The sequence below is a fragment of the Cricetulus griseus genome, unplaced genomic scaffold (assembly GCF_003668045.3).
Source record: "Cricetulus griseus strain 17A/GY unplaced genomic scaffold, alternate assembly CriGri-PICRH-1.0 unplaced_scaffold_1, whole genome shotgun sequence".
Lineage (NCBI taxonomy): Eukaryota > Metazoa > Chordata > Mammalia > Rodentia > Cricetidae > Cricetulus > Cricetulus griseus.
The window spans coordinates 8,013,600-8,032,246 of NW_023276808.1; the positions used below are offsets into that span (position 1 = coordinate 8,013,600).

General features: G+C 42.3%; 1 protein-coding gene and 1 gene segment (V, D, J or C); both read left to right on the forward strand.

The window, feature by feature from the left end:
* Nucleotides 1–1,079: 1,079 nt before the first annotated feature.
* Nucleotides 1,080–1,728, forward strand: LOC113838600. The segment is given in 2 exon segments: nt 1,080–1,128; nt 1,319–1,728. Coding segments are annotated over 2 exon segments (459 nt in total).
* Nucleotides 1,729–11,888: 10,160 nt separating this feature from the next.
* Nucleotides 11,889–13,432, forward strand: LOC113838604 (igE-binding protein-like). The gene has a single exon (XM_027434208.2). It carries the CDS (start codon nt 11,939–11,941, stop codon nt 13,400–13,402), a length of 1,464 nt encoding a protein of 487 aa, XP_027290009.1. The 5' UTR covers nt 11,889–11,938; the 3' UTR covers nt 13,403–13,432.
* The last annotated feature ends 5,215 nt before the right edge of the window (nt 13,433–18,647 follow it).

Here is an 18,647-nt window from a genome sequence, read left to right on the forward strand (position 1 = left end):
GTGCTTTTGCTTAAATTCATATGTAATTTTTAATAATATTCTAGGCTTATTGATAACTTGTTAACATGTTAACATATTAATAACTTCAAATATCAAATGTCATGAGAGATTGTCTCCATGTATAGATTAGACTGTTCTAGAACTTGCTATGTACCTCAGGCTTGCTTCAAACTCATGGTGCTCCTGATTCTGTCTCTCCAGTTTTGGGATTACAGATATGAATCTTGACTCATTGCCATGACATTTATTTATTTATTTATTTATTTATTTATTTATTTATTTATTTATGTTTCTTATACTTTATACATAATAGTGAGTTTATAATTTATTTCTTTTTCATGTTTTAATATTGATATTTAATTTTTTTCCTTTTCCAAGTCCCCGCTCACTCCCTCCTCCCCTACTCCCCCACCCCCTATCCCCACCCTTTGTACTCCCCAGGGAGAGTGAGGCCTTCCATGGGGTTATCTGAAAGTCTGTCTCATCATTTGGAGTAAGGCCTAGGCCCTCCCCCAATGTCTATGCAGAGAGAGTATTCCTCCATGTGGAGAGGGCTCCCAAAGTCCATTTGTGTAATAGGGATAATTACTGATCCACTACCAGAGGACCCATAGATTGTCCAGAACTCCAAACTGACCTCCTCCTTCAGGGGTTCTGAAACAGAACTATCCTGGTTTCCCAGATATCAGTCTGGGGTCCATGAGCCACCCCTTGTTCAGATGAGTTGTTTCTATGGGATTATCCAGCCTGGTCTTGTCCTCTTTGCTCATCACTCCTCCCTCTCTGCAACTGGATTCCAGAGTTCAGCTCAGTGTTTAGCTGTGGGTTTCTGCCTCTGTTTCCATCAGCTACTGGATGAAGGCTCTAGGATGGCATATAAGGTGGTATCTCAGGCTTTCTATGATGGTATATTTGCCTTTTTATTGACACCTGCCTCTCTCACAATACTGCCCAAGCATCTGCTTTTGTGTTTGCTGACTGATTTGCATGCGTCCCTCCAACCCGACCAGCTGCTTGGAGTTTATAAACCAGTTCTTGATAGTGAGAACTAAGTATCATCAGACAGGCAGAGGAGCAAGATGGAGCCACACAATGAGGTCCTCATGACCATGCTGCTCTGGGTGTCTGGTGAGTAAAGTATTGTATTTTCAGAGTCTCTTCTTTGTGTACAAGAAATTTAGAATGTGTGCCATGGTTTAATATTTTCTATGCCATAGTACTTTGACAATATGGCACTAAAAGGACATTAAATGACTATTTTGATATGTATTAAATTCTGTGTTTTAATTATACATGATATTTGTTTTCCTGATTGCAGGTGTCTGTGCAGATATCTTGATGACACAGTCTCCATCTTCCTTGGCTGTGTCAGCAGGAGACAAGGTCACCATCCACTGCAAGTCCAGTCAGAGTCTTTTATCTGGTAGCAATAACTATTTGGCTTGGTACCAGCAGAAAGCAGGGCAGGCTCCTAAATTACTGATCTACTATGCATCCACTCAGCACACTGGGGTCCCTGATCACTTCATAGGCAGTGGGTCTGGGACAGATTTCACTCTCACCATCAGCAGTGTCCAGGCTGAAGACATGGGAGACTATCACTGTCAGCAGCATTATGATACTCCTCTCACAGTGCTTCAGCCTTCAACAAAAACTTCCTCCAAGTATCTCACCAGCTGCTTTCACTACACACAGCCTTGGACCTTCATACTTCCCTCTTCTGCCTGAGAGCCTGAACACTCAGGAAACACTCAGGAAAACATATGTCGAGCCTAGCAAAAATAATGGGTTCCATGTCTCTTATGTCTTTTTGTATGAAATACCTTTATATAAAACTGCAAAGCAGAACTCACTATTATCCTTCTGTTTATTATATATAATAAATTACCTCTAACTTTTTTGCTTGAATATGAGGGATTTATGCTTTTACATTTCTGAGGTGCCTTATTACTTACTGGTGACAATTTTTCTCTGTTTTTTCTTTTCCTTTCCATTATTATTTTAGCTTTTATTACATTTTAGATAATTACTTCCATCTTTGTGTAACTGTGTGCATGTTTCTAAGTGTACATGTGGCATGTCATGTTTGTGGAGGTCAGAGTACATTTTAACTTGTCTGCCATGGCTCATAAAAGTGCATCTTTTCCATCTTAACATAAGATCAGAGAGTTTGAGCCTATTATTCCTCCTTTAAGGTTGAACCATGGAATGTGTGGCCTAAGGTATGGCTATTGTGTGGTTTGCCATGATAACAGGATATTTGGCCTAAGGAGTCTCACCTTAACAACAGGATATTTGGTATAGCATGTGGTTACTTGGTGTTTTGAGTATCGAGAAGCTAAATATGCTTGTTTGTTCCTTGTATCTTGGTAATGAAGTCTTTTACCCCACCCCCTTTTGATTGAAGTATATAAGATCTCTGAGTACTAAAGATGGGACATATCCTAGTATTCATTCACTCATTTGGGGGCTTCCTGATTCTATCTCTTGCTTATTTCTTTCTGCAATCCACACACCTCCTTCCAAGTAGGGACCAAACTATCTAGCAAGACTGGACAAATGGTACCTCAATATGTGACCCACACAGATGCCCACACAAATTGGCATTACTACAGCTGGTACCACAGATGCTGGGGCTGGGACACAAACACTGAAGGGATGGACAGTGCTATATGAGAAAAGACGAAACATGAATGCTCAGATAAAAGTGAATTGTGGTAAGAAAACTCCAGAATAAAAATTGTATTTACTTTTAGATATGGGATCAAAAAGTAGTCAGCTGATGGTATATTTACTTGGGTATATTTTGAGTCCATAGGCGCTCTTGTAGAGCTATAGCAAGTACAAAAATTTTTAGAATTGTTAATTTTGTAAATCTTCCTTACCCACACTGGAGCCAACTCTGGGCTGTACCAGAAATTGGGGAAGTGAAGTTGTGGCCTCCCCCTGACCCTCTCAGTAAGCCTGACCTGCTGATGCCCAAGCCTGCCCCTGTGCCTGCCATAACTCTTTGGGTGTCACCTTCTCTGCCACCCTGGCTGAGTCTGGCCCATGATACCACCATGCCACAGAGCCAGGAGCAGAGGAGACAGGAAAACTTGGTGGGTTGCACCTCCTGTGGCTGGCACTTGGAGCCAGTTAGTGGGGAGTGTCAGGAGGCTGTATGGCCCTTGAGCACAGGGAGTCTGTGTGGATGGTTCGATATCCTTTAGCAGAGGAGAGGATGCTGGTGCCCAACAGTTAATACAGGAACAGCTGGATAATGATCATATCTTGCCTTCTACTTCCCCCTGGAATTCTCCTATTTTCATGGTTGGGTATAGGTCTGGAGAATGGAGATTGATGCAGGATTTGAGAGGAGTTAATGAGCCCTTGTAGTCCTAGGTAGCTGCCATTCCACTCAGCCTTGCCCAGACAAGTATCTGTGAAACTGCTAATGGATTATAAAAGCTTTCAAATTTTGAATGATTTTAAAAATTATTGGGAGATATTCAGTGGCTATGACAGTATTAAAAATTGTCTACTGGGGATCTTGAGCCCCTTAGTGAAATTCTTAAGGGTGGTTATGGCCCTAGTTCCCCTAAACAGTTCACAAAATTTACTAAACAAGTGCTAGTTCAAATGGAGCACATAATTAATGTGCCCATGGAGCTTTGAAAACACAACATCAAAAAAAAATGGGGAACTATACCCTCAGTCTGTGTTGTAAAGGACCCAATCCTGTTTTAATATGGGTCAAGAGTATGTTTGTGTTTTTTTCACAGGAAAGAAATGTGGCTTGGTATAGTGTGTAGAGAAGATGAATGCCAGACCCAATGCCATCATTAGTGCTGGGGCCTTCCCAGATGAGTTACATTGTGATCAGCTGAACTTATATTTCTTATCTTCTGATGTCATCATTCTACAGACCTAGAAGGGAAGGAGTTTATGGTGACAAACCTGCTAACAAACCTGCTGCACCAACTTCTTAGACCTCTGTGAGTTTTGACTATTCTGGATCCAGCCAAGGTCTGAATGCGTGGCATTTTATCCATCCTGTGTCTTGGAACATGGAATTCATTTTTGTCAGTTGAAACTCATTTCTACTGTTGAAATAGAACAGGTGCCTTATAGACATCCTCTCTGTGGAAAAGAAACCCATTGGAACAATCAAATGTTATGATAGCGTCAAGGTGTAGCTAAAACTTCTCTTCAGTACAGTATCACTGGAATTCAGAAAGAGGTGCTAAACTGATTGAGAAGCCAAATTGGAGGTACTGAAGGGACCGAACACACTGATAGGGAGAAATGGAACAAAACTTTCCTGCCAGTAGTTGGTACTGAAGGATGATATCAGCTCAAACTTATCTTCAGAAGTTAGAAGCAGCAATGCAATTGGACTTTGGGAGAGGAAAAATACTCACATTTTACCTGTCACAAGAATATTTTGTTGTCCTTTGATTGAATGGAAATTATGATAATTGTAATCTTGCCAATGGTGTGTCCAGTGTTAATAATCATACTAGAATTATGATATTGACCTGTTAATGTTTACAACTTTGCTATACTATGTGAGTGAGTGTTAATGTATGGAAAAATGTCAGAGCTCATTCTAAGAGAAATTTAGCATGATGCAAATGAGACTTCAGATTCAAGTTGATTAAAAATTCAGACTTGGATCTTATGCAGCTAAAACTACTGGATGCATCCTGGACCAGTTTAAAAAGGCCATTCCATATTGGTCATCCTTTATTCTTTTCAGAGTAGATATTGTAGACAAACGAGCATGAGAATTCCTTGGCCTATATCCTTGCCTATGCTTATCAAGTTTTGTGAACTTTTGATGGAACGTTGACTCAGAGGTGTATGGCATCAAGCTATGTACTCTCCCCTAACCTTTTAAAACAGAGTATGGTAGTCAAAGATGGTTAAGATCTTTTTGCCTCCAGTCAGCCCCAAACAGGGCATGCATAAAGTAATGTGTGTGCCAGTGACAGTTAAGGCTGGAAGGTAGAAGAAAACAACCTAAGACAGACACAGTCATCTGTTTTGTGACAGAAGCACAGGCATTAATAACTAAATTTAAAAGGGGCAGTTGTCGGGGCCCTTAGAAGTGGATCTTTTCCATCTTGACATAAGGTCAGAGAGTTTGAGCCTATTATTGCTACTTGAAAGTTAAACTACAGAATGTTCATCTAAGGCCTGGCTGTTGTGTGTTTTGCCTTGACACTGGTGTGTTTGCCTAAGAAATAACTATTGGATGTCTTCTTATAAATAACCAACAAGATATTTGGTTTAGACTGTGGTAACTTGTGGTTTGGGGTATTGAGTGCATAATTACACTAGTTTGTTCTTTGTGTCATGGTAATTAAGCTTTTGTCTCCCCCATTTTTATTTTTCTTTGTTACCAAACAATGCAATTAAAACCTGGAGTGCAGGACTAAATAGAGAATTCTCAACAGAGGAATCCAAAATGGCTGAAAGACACTTGCAGAAGTGCTCAGAATCCTTAGCCATCAGGGAAATGCAAATTAAAACAACTCTAAGATACCATCTTATTGCTGTCAGATGGCTAAAATAAAAAATAAAACAATAATGATAATCTATGCTGGAGAGGATGAGGAAAAAGAGGAACACTCCTCCATTGCTGATGGGAGTGCAAACTTTTACAACCACTTTGGAAATCATATGGCTGTTTCTCAGGAGAATGGGAATCAGTCAACCTCAAGATCCAGCAATTCCTCTCTTGGGCATATACCTAAAGAATGCACACTCATACAATGAGGACATATATTCAACTATGTTCATAGCAGCATTATTTGTAATAGCCAGAACATAGAAGCAACCTAGATGCCCCGCAACTGAAGAATGGATAGGAAAAAATGTGGTGTATTCACACAATGGAGTACTACTCAGCAGGAAAAAATAATGAAACCTTGAAATTCACAAGCAAATGGATGTAACTAGAAGAAACCATCCTCAGTGAGGTAACCCAATCACAGAAAGATAAACATGGTATGTACTCACTCATATTTGATTTTTATACATAGAGCAAAGGATCATTAGTCTACAATCCACATTCCCAGAGGAGCTAAGACACAAAGAGTACCCCATGAGAAATTTGCACAGTCTTTGGAAGAAGGAGATGGGACAAAAACCCCTAACCAAAGTGGGAGCCTGGGGACAGGGAGAGGAGGGAGAGCCTTCATCCTGCTTCTGTTTGAAGAAGAAACAGACAGCCACAGCTAAGCACTGAACAATACTACTGGAATTCAGTTGTGGAAAGGGAGGAGGGATGAGCAAAGGGTCCCAGATGCAGCTGGAGAAACCTGCAGAAACAGTGGTCCTGACCTACTGACATCATGGGATATTAATGACCAGTGATTGTTCATTGTTTGGTTTGGATTTGTTGTTGGAATTTTGCCCATTTATTCTTTGGGTCTTGGTAAAGTGGGATTATGTATTGCGTGTTTTTCTGGTTGTAGTTAATTTCCTTGGGTTGTAGTTTTTCTTCCAGAACATTATGGACTTGTAGATATGTATGTTTTAAATCTGGTTTTGCCATGTAATATCTTGTTTTCTCCATCTACAGTGATTGAAAGCTTTGCTGGGTATAGTAGTCTGGGCTGGCATCCGGGGTCTCTTAGAACAACCATCCAGGACCTTCTGGCTTTCAGTGTTTTCATGCAAATGTGACGTGTATTTCTGATAGGTTTGCCTTTATATATTACTTGACCTTTTTCCTTAGCACCCCTTAACATTCTTTCTTTATTCTGTATGTTTGGGTTTTGATTGTAGTCTGGTAATCCTTTGCTCTATTGTAAAATCCATATATGAGTGAGTGCATACCATGTCTATCCTTTGGTGACTGGGTTACCTTGTTTGGAATGGTTTCTTCTAGTTTTATCCATTTGCCTGTGAATTTCAAGATTGCATTATTTTTTCCACTGAGTAGTACTCCATTGTGTAAATGTCCCATATTTTCTGTATCCATTCTTCAGTTAACAGCCATCTAGGTTTTGATTATTATTTGGCTAGGGATCTCATGTTTGTGGTCCACTCTATTTGGTGTTCTGTAGGTGTCTTTTACTTTTATTGGCCTGTATTTCTTTAAATTGGGAAAGTTTTCTTTTATGTTTTTGTTGAATATGTTTTCTGTACGTTTGAGTTGGGTTTCTTCACCTTCTACATCTATGTTCTTAGGTTTGGTCTTTTCAAAGTGTCCCATATTTCCTGGATATGTTGTGTTAGGGATTTGTTGTTCCTAAGATTTTCTTTGATTGATGAATCTATTTCCCCTATGTATCTTCTATGCCTGAGATTCTCTGTTCCATCTCTTGTATTCTGTTGGTTATGTTTGCATCTGTAGTTCCTGATAGTTTGCCCAGATTTTCTATTTCCAGCATTCCCTCAGTTTGTGTTTTCTTATTGTTTCTATTTCACTTTTCAGGTCTTGAACTTTTTCCTTAAGATATTTGTTGATTTCTTGTATTTTCTGGTTTGTTTTTTTTCTTCCATTTCTTTAAGTGATTTGTCATTGAGGGCCTCTATTATTTTTATGAAATAGTTTTTGAGGTCCTTCTCTTCTGCTTCATCTGTGTTATGATGTTCAGGTATTGCTGGGGTAGTGTCCCTAGACTCCGTTGGTGTCATATTGGTTTTACAATTGTTGAAAATATTTTTTATATTGTCTTCTTCCCATCCCTTCTTCCGGTGGGTGTAAAAGGAGCCTCATTTTGTCCTGTGGGTTCAGGACCAAGGTTTCCTTCCAGTGGGTGGAAACAGGTCCAATACTCTGATGTCTTTCCTCTCCCTGTGGCCTTGGCAGTCTATGGGTGGGCTGTATCCTGCCTGGATGGGATCCACTATGAACAGTCCCCATGCCTCAGATATATCTGAGCAGGACAGAGAAAGTTGGGCCAGAAACAGGCCCAAACTCACCTAGGCCTCTGGACAGCGGAGGTGACTAGGACATTGTAGACTCTCAGTAGGCTGGATCCTGCTGGGATGGGATCAGCAGTGAGCAGTCCCAGGCCTCAGGTGTCTACAAGCAGGGCAGAGGAAGGCAGCCTCCCTTTTCATTTCTAATTTTATTGACTTGGATGTTGTCTCTGTGCCTTTTTAAAGTTTGCATAAGGATTTGTCTATGTTGCTAATTTTCTCAAATAACCAATTTTTTGCTTCATTGATTCTTTGTATTGAGTTCTTTGTTTCTACTTATTGATTTCAGTCCTCAATTCAGTAATTCCCTTGTACCTACTCCTCCTTTGTGAGTTTGCTTCTTTTTGTTCTAGAGCTTTCATTTGTGCTGTTGATTCTCTATTGTGACTATTCTCCAGTTTCTTCATGTGAACATTTTTGCACTGCTTTTAAAGTGTGCCATAATTTTGGGTATGAAGTGTCTTCATTCTCGTTGAGTTCTAGGAAGTCTTTAATTTCTTTCTTTATTTCTTCCTTGACACAGGAATAGTGCAATAGACTTTTGTTCAATTTCCATGAGTTTGTAGCTTTTCTACAATTTGTTTTGTTGTTGAATTCTAACTGTAAAGCATGTTTATCTGATAAGATACAAAAAGTTATTCCATTTTTTTTTGTATCTGTTGAAGTTTGCTATGTTGCTGAGTATGTGGTCGATTTTATAGAAGGTTCCATGTGGCACTGGAAAGAATGTAGATTCTTTTGTGTTTTGATGGAATGTTCTACAGATGTCTCTTAAATCCAATGGGGTCATAACTTCAGTTAGTTCTTTTGTTTCTATGTTAAGTTTCTTTCATATGTTCCTTTCTAGAAGCGAGAGTGAGGTGTTTCAGTCTCCACACATATAAGTGTGTGAGGTTTTATGTGTGATATGAGTTTTAGTGCTGCTTCCTTTATGAATAGTGATAGCTTTTTAGTTGGTGCATTGATGTTCAGAATTGAGACTTCATACTGAGATTTTTTTGTGATGAATTTTAAATGACCTTCTTTGTCTCTTGTAATTGTTTTTACTTGGAAGTCTAATTTGTTAGATATTAGGATAGCTACACAGCTTGTTTCTTGGTTCTATTTGATTGGAAAATCTCACCCCAGCCCTTTAATTTGAGGTACTGTCTGTCTTTGAAGTTGAGGTGTTTCTTGTATGCCACAGAATGGATTGTGTCTTGGTATTCATTCTGTCAGCCATCCATTCTGTGTATTTTTATAGGTGAGATAAGACCATTAATATTGAAGAAAATTAAGGACCATTGAGTGTTAATTATTGCTCATTTTGGATTTGTTTTTGTTGTTGGTATTGTACATGGATTACCCCGCTTGTTCTTTTGGCTTTTGGTAAAATGGGATTATATTGCCTATGATTTTGTGAGTGTAGTTGTCCCCATCTATAGTGATTGAAAGTTTTGCTGGGTACAGTAGTCTGTTCTCGCATCTGATGTCTCTTACTGTTTGTAGAATGTCTATCCATGACATTGTGGCTTTCTGTGTTTCCATGGAGACATCAGGAGTAATTCAGAGAGGTTTGCATTCATATGTTACTTGGCTTTTTTCCTTTGCTGCTCTTAATAGTCTTCTTTTTTCTGTATGTTTGGTGTTTTGATTATTATGGGATGAAAGGACTTTTTGTCGTGTTCTGTAAGCTCCTTGTACTTCCATTGGCATGTATTTCTTTAGGTTGAGAAAGTTTTTGTCTATGTTTTTTTTTCATATGTTACTGCAACTTTGAGGTGGGTTTCTTCACCTTCATCTATACCTAATATTCTTAGGTTTGGCCTTTCATAGTGTCCCGTATTTCCTGGATATTTTGTGTTAAGGATTTGTTAGACTTAAGATTTTCTTTAGTCAATAAATCTATTTCTCCTAGTGTGTCTTCAACACCTGAGATTCTCTGTTCCATCTCTTGTATTCTGTTGCTTATGCTTGTATCTGTAGTTCCTGATTGTTTACCCAGCATTTCTATTTCAGTCAGTCACTCAGACTGTGCTTTTACAAAAATTGTGTCTATTTCAGCTTTCAACACTTGTACTGTCTTAATTGTTCCTTGCCATTTTTGATTCTCTTTTCCTACATTTCTTTAACATTTTGTTTGTTTGTTTTTCCTTCCATTTCTTTATAGGATTTTTTCATTTCTTATTTTAGGGTCTCAATCAATTTCATGATGTTGTGTTTAAGGTAGTTCTCTTCTGCTTCATTTGTGTTGGGATGTTCAGCTTTTGCAGGTGTAGAGTCTCTAGACTCTGTTGGCACCATATATGGCTTTCTGTTGTTGAATGTGTTCTTATATTGTTGTCATCCCATCCCTTCTTCTAATGGTTACATGTAGGGTCTCTTCCTCTCCTGGTGGGTATGGCTCCAAGGTTCTCTTCCAGTGGGTGCAAGCATGTCCAATAATATGATTGGACATGTGTCTCACAATAGGTACAAGCAGTCTGAGTTAGACCTCTCTTGGTTGGTGGAGTTGGGACTAGCACCATGATGTCAGCAGATTCTGGATTTCTTGGTCAACTGGGAGTGAGAGGACCTGCCCACAGTCCCCAGTCCAGGAGATCCCAAAGCAGGCAAATGGAAGTTGGGCCTGAGACCCAGGCTTAGGCTCACCTCTCCCCTGAGTGAGGGCAGGACTAGCACAGTGATGTCAGCAAAGTCTGGATTGCTTGGTTCACTAGGAGCTAGTTGAACTGCCCACATTCTCCAGGCCAAGAGATCCGAAAGAGGGCAAGGGGAAGTCCCTGTTTTTTTTTGTGTGTGTGTGGAGCCTTTCTTCATGATTGCAGAGTTTCTCTGGAGTATCCATTTCTCTCAATACATTGTGAGATCTATGAGTGAGGAAATACTTTTCTGGAAGGTCATCTATTTTCTGCTTGCATGAAGGGGAATGTGGGTCAGCATTGAAGATACATTTGTTGAGGATGGTTACTGCAAAGGAAACCAGCCTATACAAAATTTTAGAAAGTTGCAACTAGAGGGAACAAAACCTGTTGGTCTATTGGTCTATCACAGACTTACTAGTGATATCTATTTCAGTAATGCTAAGTGATTTTAATTCATGTAACTTAAGAATAGAGTAAATGATTGAGATAGAAGACATGCTAAGGTCCATGTATATGTATATGTATATGATGTAAATGTATATGTATTTGTGATATATATATATATATGTGTGTGTGTGTGTGTGTGTGTGTGTGTGCGTGTGTGTGTGTGTGTGTACATACTTTCAAAATTATCTACATCAAGATTAGCCTCTTAGAATGTCTGTGAGGGATTATGTTCATTCGGTGTATTGATGTAGGGAAACCCTGCCATTGTAGGGAGCCGTCCCTGCATTCTCCATTACAAGATGGCGCCTGCATCCGGCAGGCACCGAATGTAAACAAGATTATTGCGCAGGCGCTGGGTAAATTTCCATTCCTTGATCTCTGCCTATTCCGTGGCGTCATATGGCCGGATGAGCTGCAGCCAATCATGGGGTGACATGTCCAAGGCGGCGGTTGCCCTCCTTTATTAGGGGACGGGCTTCTTGGTTCAGGGTCTCCGCTCTGGTAAGCTTATGCTCTCCTCTCAAGACGCATTAAAGCTTTCCTGCAGAAGGATCCGAGTGTCCTGCGTATGATTTCTTGCTGGCGAGAAATACAGAGCGCGCGGGACAAATGGTGCCGAAACCCGGGAATTGTTAACATCTCCAGCATCACGGAGACCCCTCTAACAGGGCGGATTCAGAACTGCAGGGTGGTAAGTTCGGAGAGGTATGCTTCATTCTGACACCTTCCCTTTTGACTTTGCTTTTAATTTGCCACCACTATGGGATGGAAAAGCCTTAATTCTAGTCTTTATTCTAATTTTGTTCACATTGGTCTTATATTATGCCCACCGTGGCTGGTGTTCCAGTTCGAGACCAAGCTTACCCCAGGTAGCCTCCAGCATTATGGGCTCTTCAAAACAGAGAGACCTAATTAAAAATTGTATAGAGATTGAGGCTTGCCGTCCCATGGTAGCAGAGAGTCAAAAAATGCTTAAAGAGGTACAGGATAATATATCAGAAACCGAACGAGATGAGAGAATAGGAGCTCGAAAAAGGAAGGACATGTCCAAGGAAAAAGGCCCTCCCCAGGATATAAAAAAAGGGGGAGAGAAAATAGGGAATAACCGGTCACACCCCGGTGAATTTAAGAGAAATAAAGACTTAAAACCTAGCCTCTGCCCTACAACGAAACTAGAGGTCTTGGAGCAGAGCAGCTCAGACTCTGAGATTTTAGACTCTAGCAAGGAAGCAGAGCTAGATGAGGAGCTGCCAAAAATAAAAGCAAATATGAGGCCACCGCCTGTTAATCCAGCGGGTGTGCTTCCATCAGCACCCCCATTATATGGTACTGACTCTTTTTTACCACTAGAGGAGCGAAGGAAATTGCAGATGGCTTTCCCAGTCTTTGAAAATGAGGGGGCAAGAGTACATGCTCCCGTAGACTATAATCAGATTAAAGAATTGGCTGAATCAGTCCGGAAGTATGGGGTCAATGCCAATTTTACAACAATACAAGTAGAAAGACTAGCAAACTATGCTATGACACCCACTGATTGGGAGACAACAGTAAAAGCAGTGCTCCCCAATATGGGACAATATATGGAGTGGAAGGCTCTTTTTTATGATGCAGCCCAGGCACAGGCAAAGGCCAATGTCACAGCAGAAAATGAAAATCAGAGACAATGGACCTTTGAAATGCTGACAGGACAGGGGCCACATGCCCTCAATCAAACTAATTACATTTGGGGCGTATATGCCCAGATATCAGCTGCCGCCATTAAAGCATGGAAGGCATTGACAAAAAGAGATGAATCAGGTGGACATCTTACAAAGATAGTCCAGGGGCCCCAGGAGCCATTCTCAGACTTTGTGGCCAGAATGACAGAGGCTGCTAGCCGGATATTCGGTGATGCAGAACAAGCCATGCCTCTGATTGAACAATTAGTCTTTGAACAAGCAACTCAAGAATGCCGAGCAGCCATAGCTCCACGGAAAAGTAAAGGTTTACAGGACTGGTTAAAGATCTGCAGAGAACTCGGAGGGCCACTTACTAATGCAGGCTTGGCCGCAGCCATCTTACAAACCCAAAGGCGCCGAAATACATCTGCCTGCTTTAACTGTGGAAAAACAGGGCACCTTAAAAAGGACTGTAGAGCCCCTGAAAGGATGAGAGAAGTGGAGTTGTGCAGGCGCTGTGGAAAAGGTTATCATAGGGCCAGCGAATGCAAATCTGTGCGGGACATAAAAGGTAGGCTTTTACCCCCTAGGGAGGAACCTAAAGCGTCCCAACCAAAAAACGGGCTGCGGGGCCCATGGTCCCAGGGCCCTCAGAAATATGGGAACCAGTTCCGGAAAAGCAACTCAGAGAAGGAAGGGACTCCCGAGGACACTCCGGAGTGGACCTGTGTGCCGCCTCCGACTTCTTATTAATGCCCCAAATGAATGTTCAGCCAGTCCCAATCCAGTCTCCGGGGCCTTTACCCCCCACTACCATTGGGCTCATTTTGGGCCGAGGTTCCTTGACCTTACAAGGACTCATTGTGTATCCTGGAATCGTAGATCCATATCATAAGGAAGAATTCCAGGTCCTCTGCTCCAGCCCTCGGGGCGTGTTCTCCATAAAGCAGGGAGATAAGATCGCACAATTAGTGCTATTGCCCTCCCCTGGGGATAGAGAGAATTGCACCTCCCGAAAAAGAGCCTTGGGCTCTACCGGTAATGATTCAGCATATCTGGCCATACCCCTAGATGAGAGACCAACTATGAAATTATTGGTTAATGGAAAAGAATTTGAGGGGATTACAGATACAGGGGCTGACAAAAGCATCATTTCATTGCATTGGTGGCCGAAATCCTGGCCTACTGTGACTTCATCACATTCTCTTCAAGGCCTTGGATATCAATCCTCTCCAGCTGTTAGTGCTGCCGCCTTGGTCTGGCAGAGCACCGAGGGCAGGCAGGGACGCTTTACCCCCTATGTCTTGCCCCTCCCAGTAAATCTGTGGGGGCGAGATGTGTTACAAGCCATGGGCATGACCCTGACCAATGAGTATTCCCCTCAGGCATCAGCTATTATGACAAAAATGGGCTATGTACCAGGAAGGGGCCTGGGCAGAAGGGAGCAAGGTAGAATAGAGCCCATTGAACAAAAAGGGAATCAAAGTAGAAAAGGACTGGGTTTTATTTAGGGGCCGTTGAGGCTTCACGACCCATACCATGGAATACAGAGGACCCGGTGTGGGTCTCTCAATGGCCATTATCCTCTGAAAAGCTGGAAGCAGTCACAAGACTTATACAGGAGCAAGAACAGTTGGGGCATTTAGAAACTTCCACTTCTCCCTGGAACACCCCAATTTTTATTATCAAAAAGAAATCTGGGAAATGGAGGTTGCTCCATGACCTGCGGGCTATTAATAACCAAATGCGCCCTCTGGGCCCTGTCCAGAGAGGCCTCCCTTTGCTCTCTGCACTACCCCAAAATTGGAAGCTTATTATTATAGATATTAAGGACTGTTTTTTCTCCATCCCCCTCTTTCCTCGGGACCGGCAAAGGTTTGCCTTTACTGTTCCCTCACTCAATCACATGGAACCAGACAAGAGGTACCAATGGAGGGTGCTCCCACAGGGCATGGCCAATAGTCCAACTATATGCCAATTGTATGTCCAAAAGGCATTGGAACCTGTAAGGAAGCAGTTTACATCCATAATTATGATTCACTATATGGATGATATTCTTATCTGCCATAGGAAGATAGAGGTCCTGCAACAAGCCTTCCCCATGCTGGTAGCTGACTTAAAACAATGGGGACTGGAGATAGCATCAGAGAAGGTCCAGGTCTCAGATACCCGTCTCTTCCTGGGCTCAGTAATTACCCCAACAAAAATAATCCCACAAAAAATAGAAATACGCAAGGATCATCTGAGAACCTTAAATGACTTCCAGAAACTCTTGGGGTATATAAATTGGCTGAGACCCTTTTTAAAGATCCCCTCTGTAGATTTAAAACCCCTTTTTGACATCCTGGAAGGTGAGTCTCATATTTCTTCCCCCAGAAGCTTTACTCCGGCTGCTTGTCAAGCCCTACAAAAAGTGGAAAAGGCCTTGCAGGATGCACAATTGCATCGCATAGATGAGACATTGCCATTCAGCCTATGTGTCTTTAAAACGGCTAAGTTACCGACCGCCGTCTTATGGCAGCATGGGCCATTGCTTTGGGTTCACCGAAATGTTTCCCCTGCTAAGATCATTGATTGGTATCCTGATGCTGTCGCGCAGCTCGCACTTCGGGGAATAAAAGCAGCTGTCGCTCATTTTGGCAGGGACCCTCATCTCTTGATTGTACCTTACACCGCTGCACAAATTCAGACTCTAACAGCTACATCTAATGACTGGGCGGTGTTAGTTACCTCCTTTTCAGGGAAAATTGATAATCATTTCCCAAAACATCCAATCCTACAATTTACACAAAATCAGGCTATAGTGTTTCCACGGATGACAGCAAAGCATCCAATCCCGAATGGGACGGTGGTTTATACTGATGGTTCCAAAACCGGTGTAGGGGCTTATGTTATAGGGAATAAGGTAGTTTCTAAACAATTCAATGAAACCTCACCCCAGATCGTTGAATGCCAAGTGGTGCTGGAAGTCCTTGAGGCCTTTCCGGGGCCACTTAATATTGTATCAGATTCCTCCTATGTGGTTAATGCAGTCAACCTCCTTGAAACTGCTGGTATAATACGACCCTCCAGCAGAGTTGCAGGTATCTTTCAAAAAATACAAATTACCCTATCAAACAGAAGGTTCCCTGTTTTTGTCACCCATGTTCGAGCACATTCGGGGCTCCCAGGACCTATGTCCTCCGGGAATGATTTGGCAGACCGGGCCACAAAGCTGATGGCTGCCGCCTTGTCCACCCAGATACAAGCTACACAAGAATTTCATCAGAGCTTTCATGTGACGGCTGAAACCTTACGCCGTCGATTTGCTTTGACAAAGCAGGAGGCTAGACAAATCGTTACTCAATATAAAAACTACTGTAAATTTTTACCTGCACCTCATGTAGGAATAAATCCGCGCGGCATTAGGCCGCTGCAGATATGGCAAATGGATGTTACACATGTTGCCTCCTTTGGAAAACTCCAATATGTTCATGTCTCAATGGACACCTGCTCAGGCATAATTTGTGCCACGCCTTTGACAGGGGAAAAGGCCGCACATGTGATTCAACACTGTTTAGAGGCTTGGGGTGCCTGGGGCAAACCTCATATCCTAAAAACAGATAATGGGAAGGAAACAACACACACAACAACACACACACAGGAGAAAAACTTATACCTCTCAAAAGTTCTGGCACTTCTGCAGACAGATGGAGGTTACCCATCTGACTGGCCTATCTTATAACCCTCAAGGGCAAGGCATTGTGGAACGTGCCCATCACACACTTAAGTCTTATTTAATCAAACAAAAGGAGGGAATGGGAGCATCCTTACCGTCGGTGCCAAGAGTTGCAATATTCATGGCACTCTTTACCCTTAATTTTCTAAACATTGACGCTCAGGGCCATACTGCGGCCAAGCGTCACACCTCAGAACCTGAAAGGTCAAAGGAAATGGTAAAATGGAAAGATATCTTAACTGGTCTTTGGAGAGGCCCGGATCCTATTCTTATAAGATCCAGGGGAGCTATATGTGTTTTTCCACAGGATGAAGAGAATCCCCTGTGGATCCCGGAAAGACTCACCCGAAGAGCCCCTTTGGACCTTCAAAAGTCGGAACTCCACCCTCTCCCCGGGAGTTGAGAGCCGCTATTATCCAGATTAACTCCTGTCCTTGACGGAGGGACTGTCATCATGGATTGCTTCAGCTGTCTCCTATTTTAAGGAATGGGGGAGGTGGGATTGTTTGGTGCAGCCGTTTGCTGCGGATTGATGTTGCTTCTCTGGCTGGTCTGTAAGCTCAGGGCTCAAACTAAGAGAGACAAGGTGGTTATCGCCCAAGCGCTTGTAGCTTTGGAACAAGGAAGCAATAGGCCGCTGGCCAGACAGCTCTTGCACACCCGGAGCCTAGGCTCATTGCACAGGGTAGAGTGCCTGGCTTGAGCAGCCCATGAGGGATGTCGAGCAAGGCATCGCACAGAGAGTTGCACAATATGCAGGCTTCTCTGGGAGGCATGTTGTCCTGCATAAGGGTTGCCTGCCCTAGTCTCCCTTTCCCAGAAAAACGACAGAGGACAGGTCGAGAGTGCTTCGGGTCAAGCTAACAGCCTAGTTGCGACTCCCGTACACAGTCTTAATGTTTGATTTTGGGAAGGTTCAACCTCTGCCTCTATCCCTCAACATATGGGTGACCTATTTGCTTGTAAAAATATAAAGCCTTATCATTAATTAATAAAAAAGGGGGATCTGTAGGGAGCCGTCCCTGCATTCTCCATTACAAGATGGCGCCTGCATCCGGCAGGCACCGAATGTAAACAAGATTATTGCGCAGGCGCTGGGTAAATTTCCATTCCTTGATCTCTGCCTATTCCGTGGCGTCATATGGCCGGATGAGCTGCAGCCAATCATGGGGTGACATGTCCAAGGCGGCGGTTGCCCTCCTTTATTAGGGGACGGGCTTCTTGGTTCAGGGTCTCCGCTCTGGTAAGCTTATGCTCTCCTCTCAAGACGCATTAAAGCTTTCCTGCAGAAGGATCCGAGTGTCCTGCGTGTGATTTCTTGCTGGCGAGAAATACAGAGCGCGCGGGACATGCCATCTCTGGGCAAAACTATGGCCTGGATGTGGTTCTTTACCTGCACAAAGTGGAAAAATGTAGCTGTGCTCTAGCATCCTTCACTCTGCATCTTAGTGATGGTTGTGATGTGAGCAACTGCTTCAAGCTCCTGTCACTTTGTCTTCTACTTTATAATTGTTGTATTTTTGAAATGTATTCCCAAGCAATCTATATTCCCAAGTGAGAGAAAAAGATTCCTCACCTTTCTTTTGTACATTTTCTATCACGTCCACAAAGAGAAACAAGGACACATCCCCATGAGCCCAGAAGTTATGTTTTTCCTGATGTGGTTCTTACAGAAATTTAGTCAGGCTCTCCAATCATGATGTATAGGCAACCTGGATTCTGCATCATTAAGGTCCCTGTCACAAGAAGAAAGAAGAGCAAGATTAACTACAAACTCCATATTTCAAATGATTTTTTTTTCATATGTAACCAAATTGCTTTGCATCTCAGTTTGAAAGAAGAAGAGTCTTTACAGGGCACAAGAAGCTTTTAGAAGCCATTTAAACACACTATTTTTTTCCACTCCCCTCCTTTTCCTGAATCATAGCCTTCAGCAGTACACAGGTCTTAATTTTTCAGGGATTTTCCTTATTCTTCATTATGTCTATTTACTTAGAAGGCATTGTGGGGAAGGGGAGATGTCTCAGTTTTTAAGAGAACTCACTGGTTTCTCTTCCAGAGGATCTCTCTTCAATTACCAGTACCCACATGGTGGCTCACAATGATCCATGACTACAGTTCCAGGGAATCCGACTCCCTATTCAGTCTTATAGGCATCAGACACATGTCCTGCACAGATAGGCATCCAACCCCCAAGCACATAAACAAAATATAAAAATCAAAAAAGAAGATGCTCTTATCATCTTACTTCTCTACCAGTATGCCATCCATTGCTTGTAA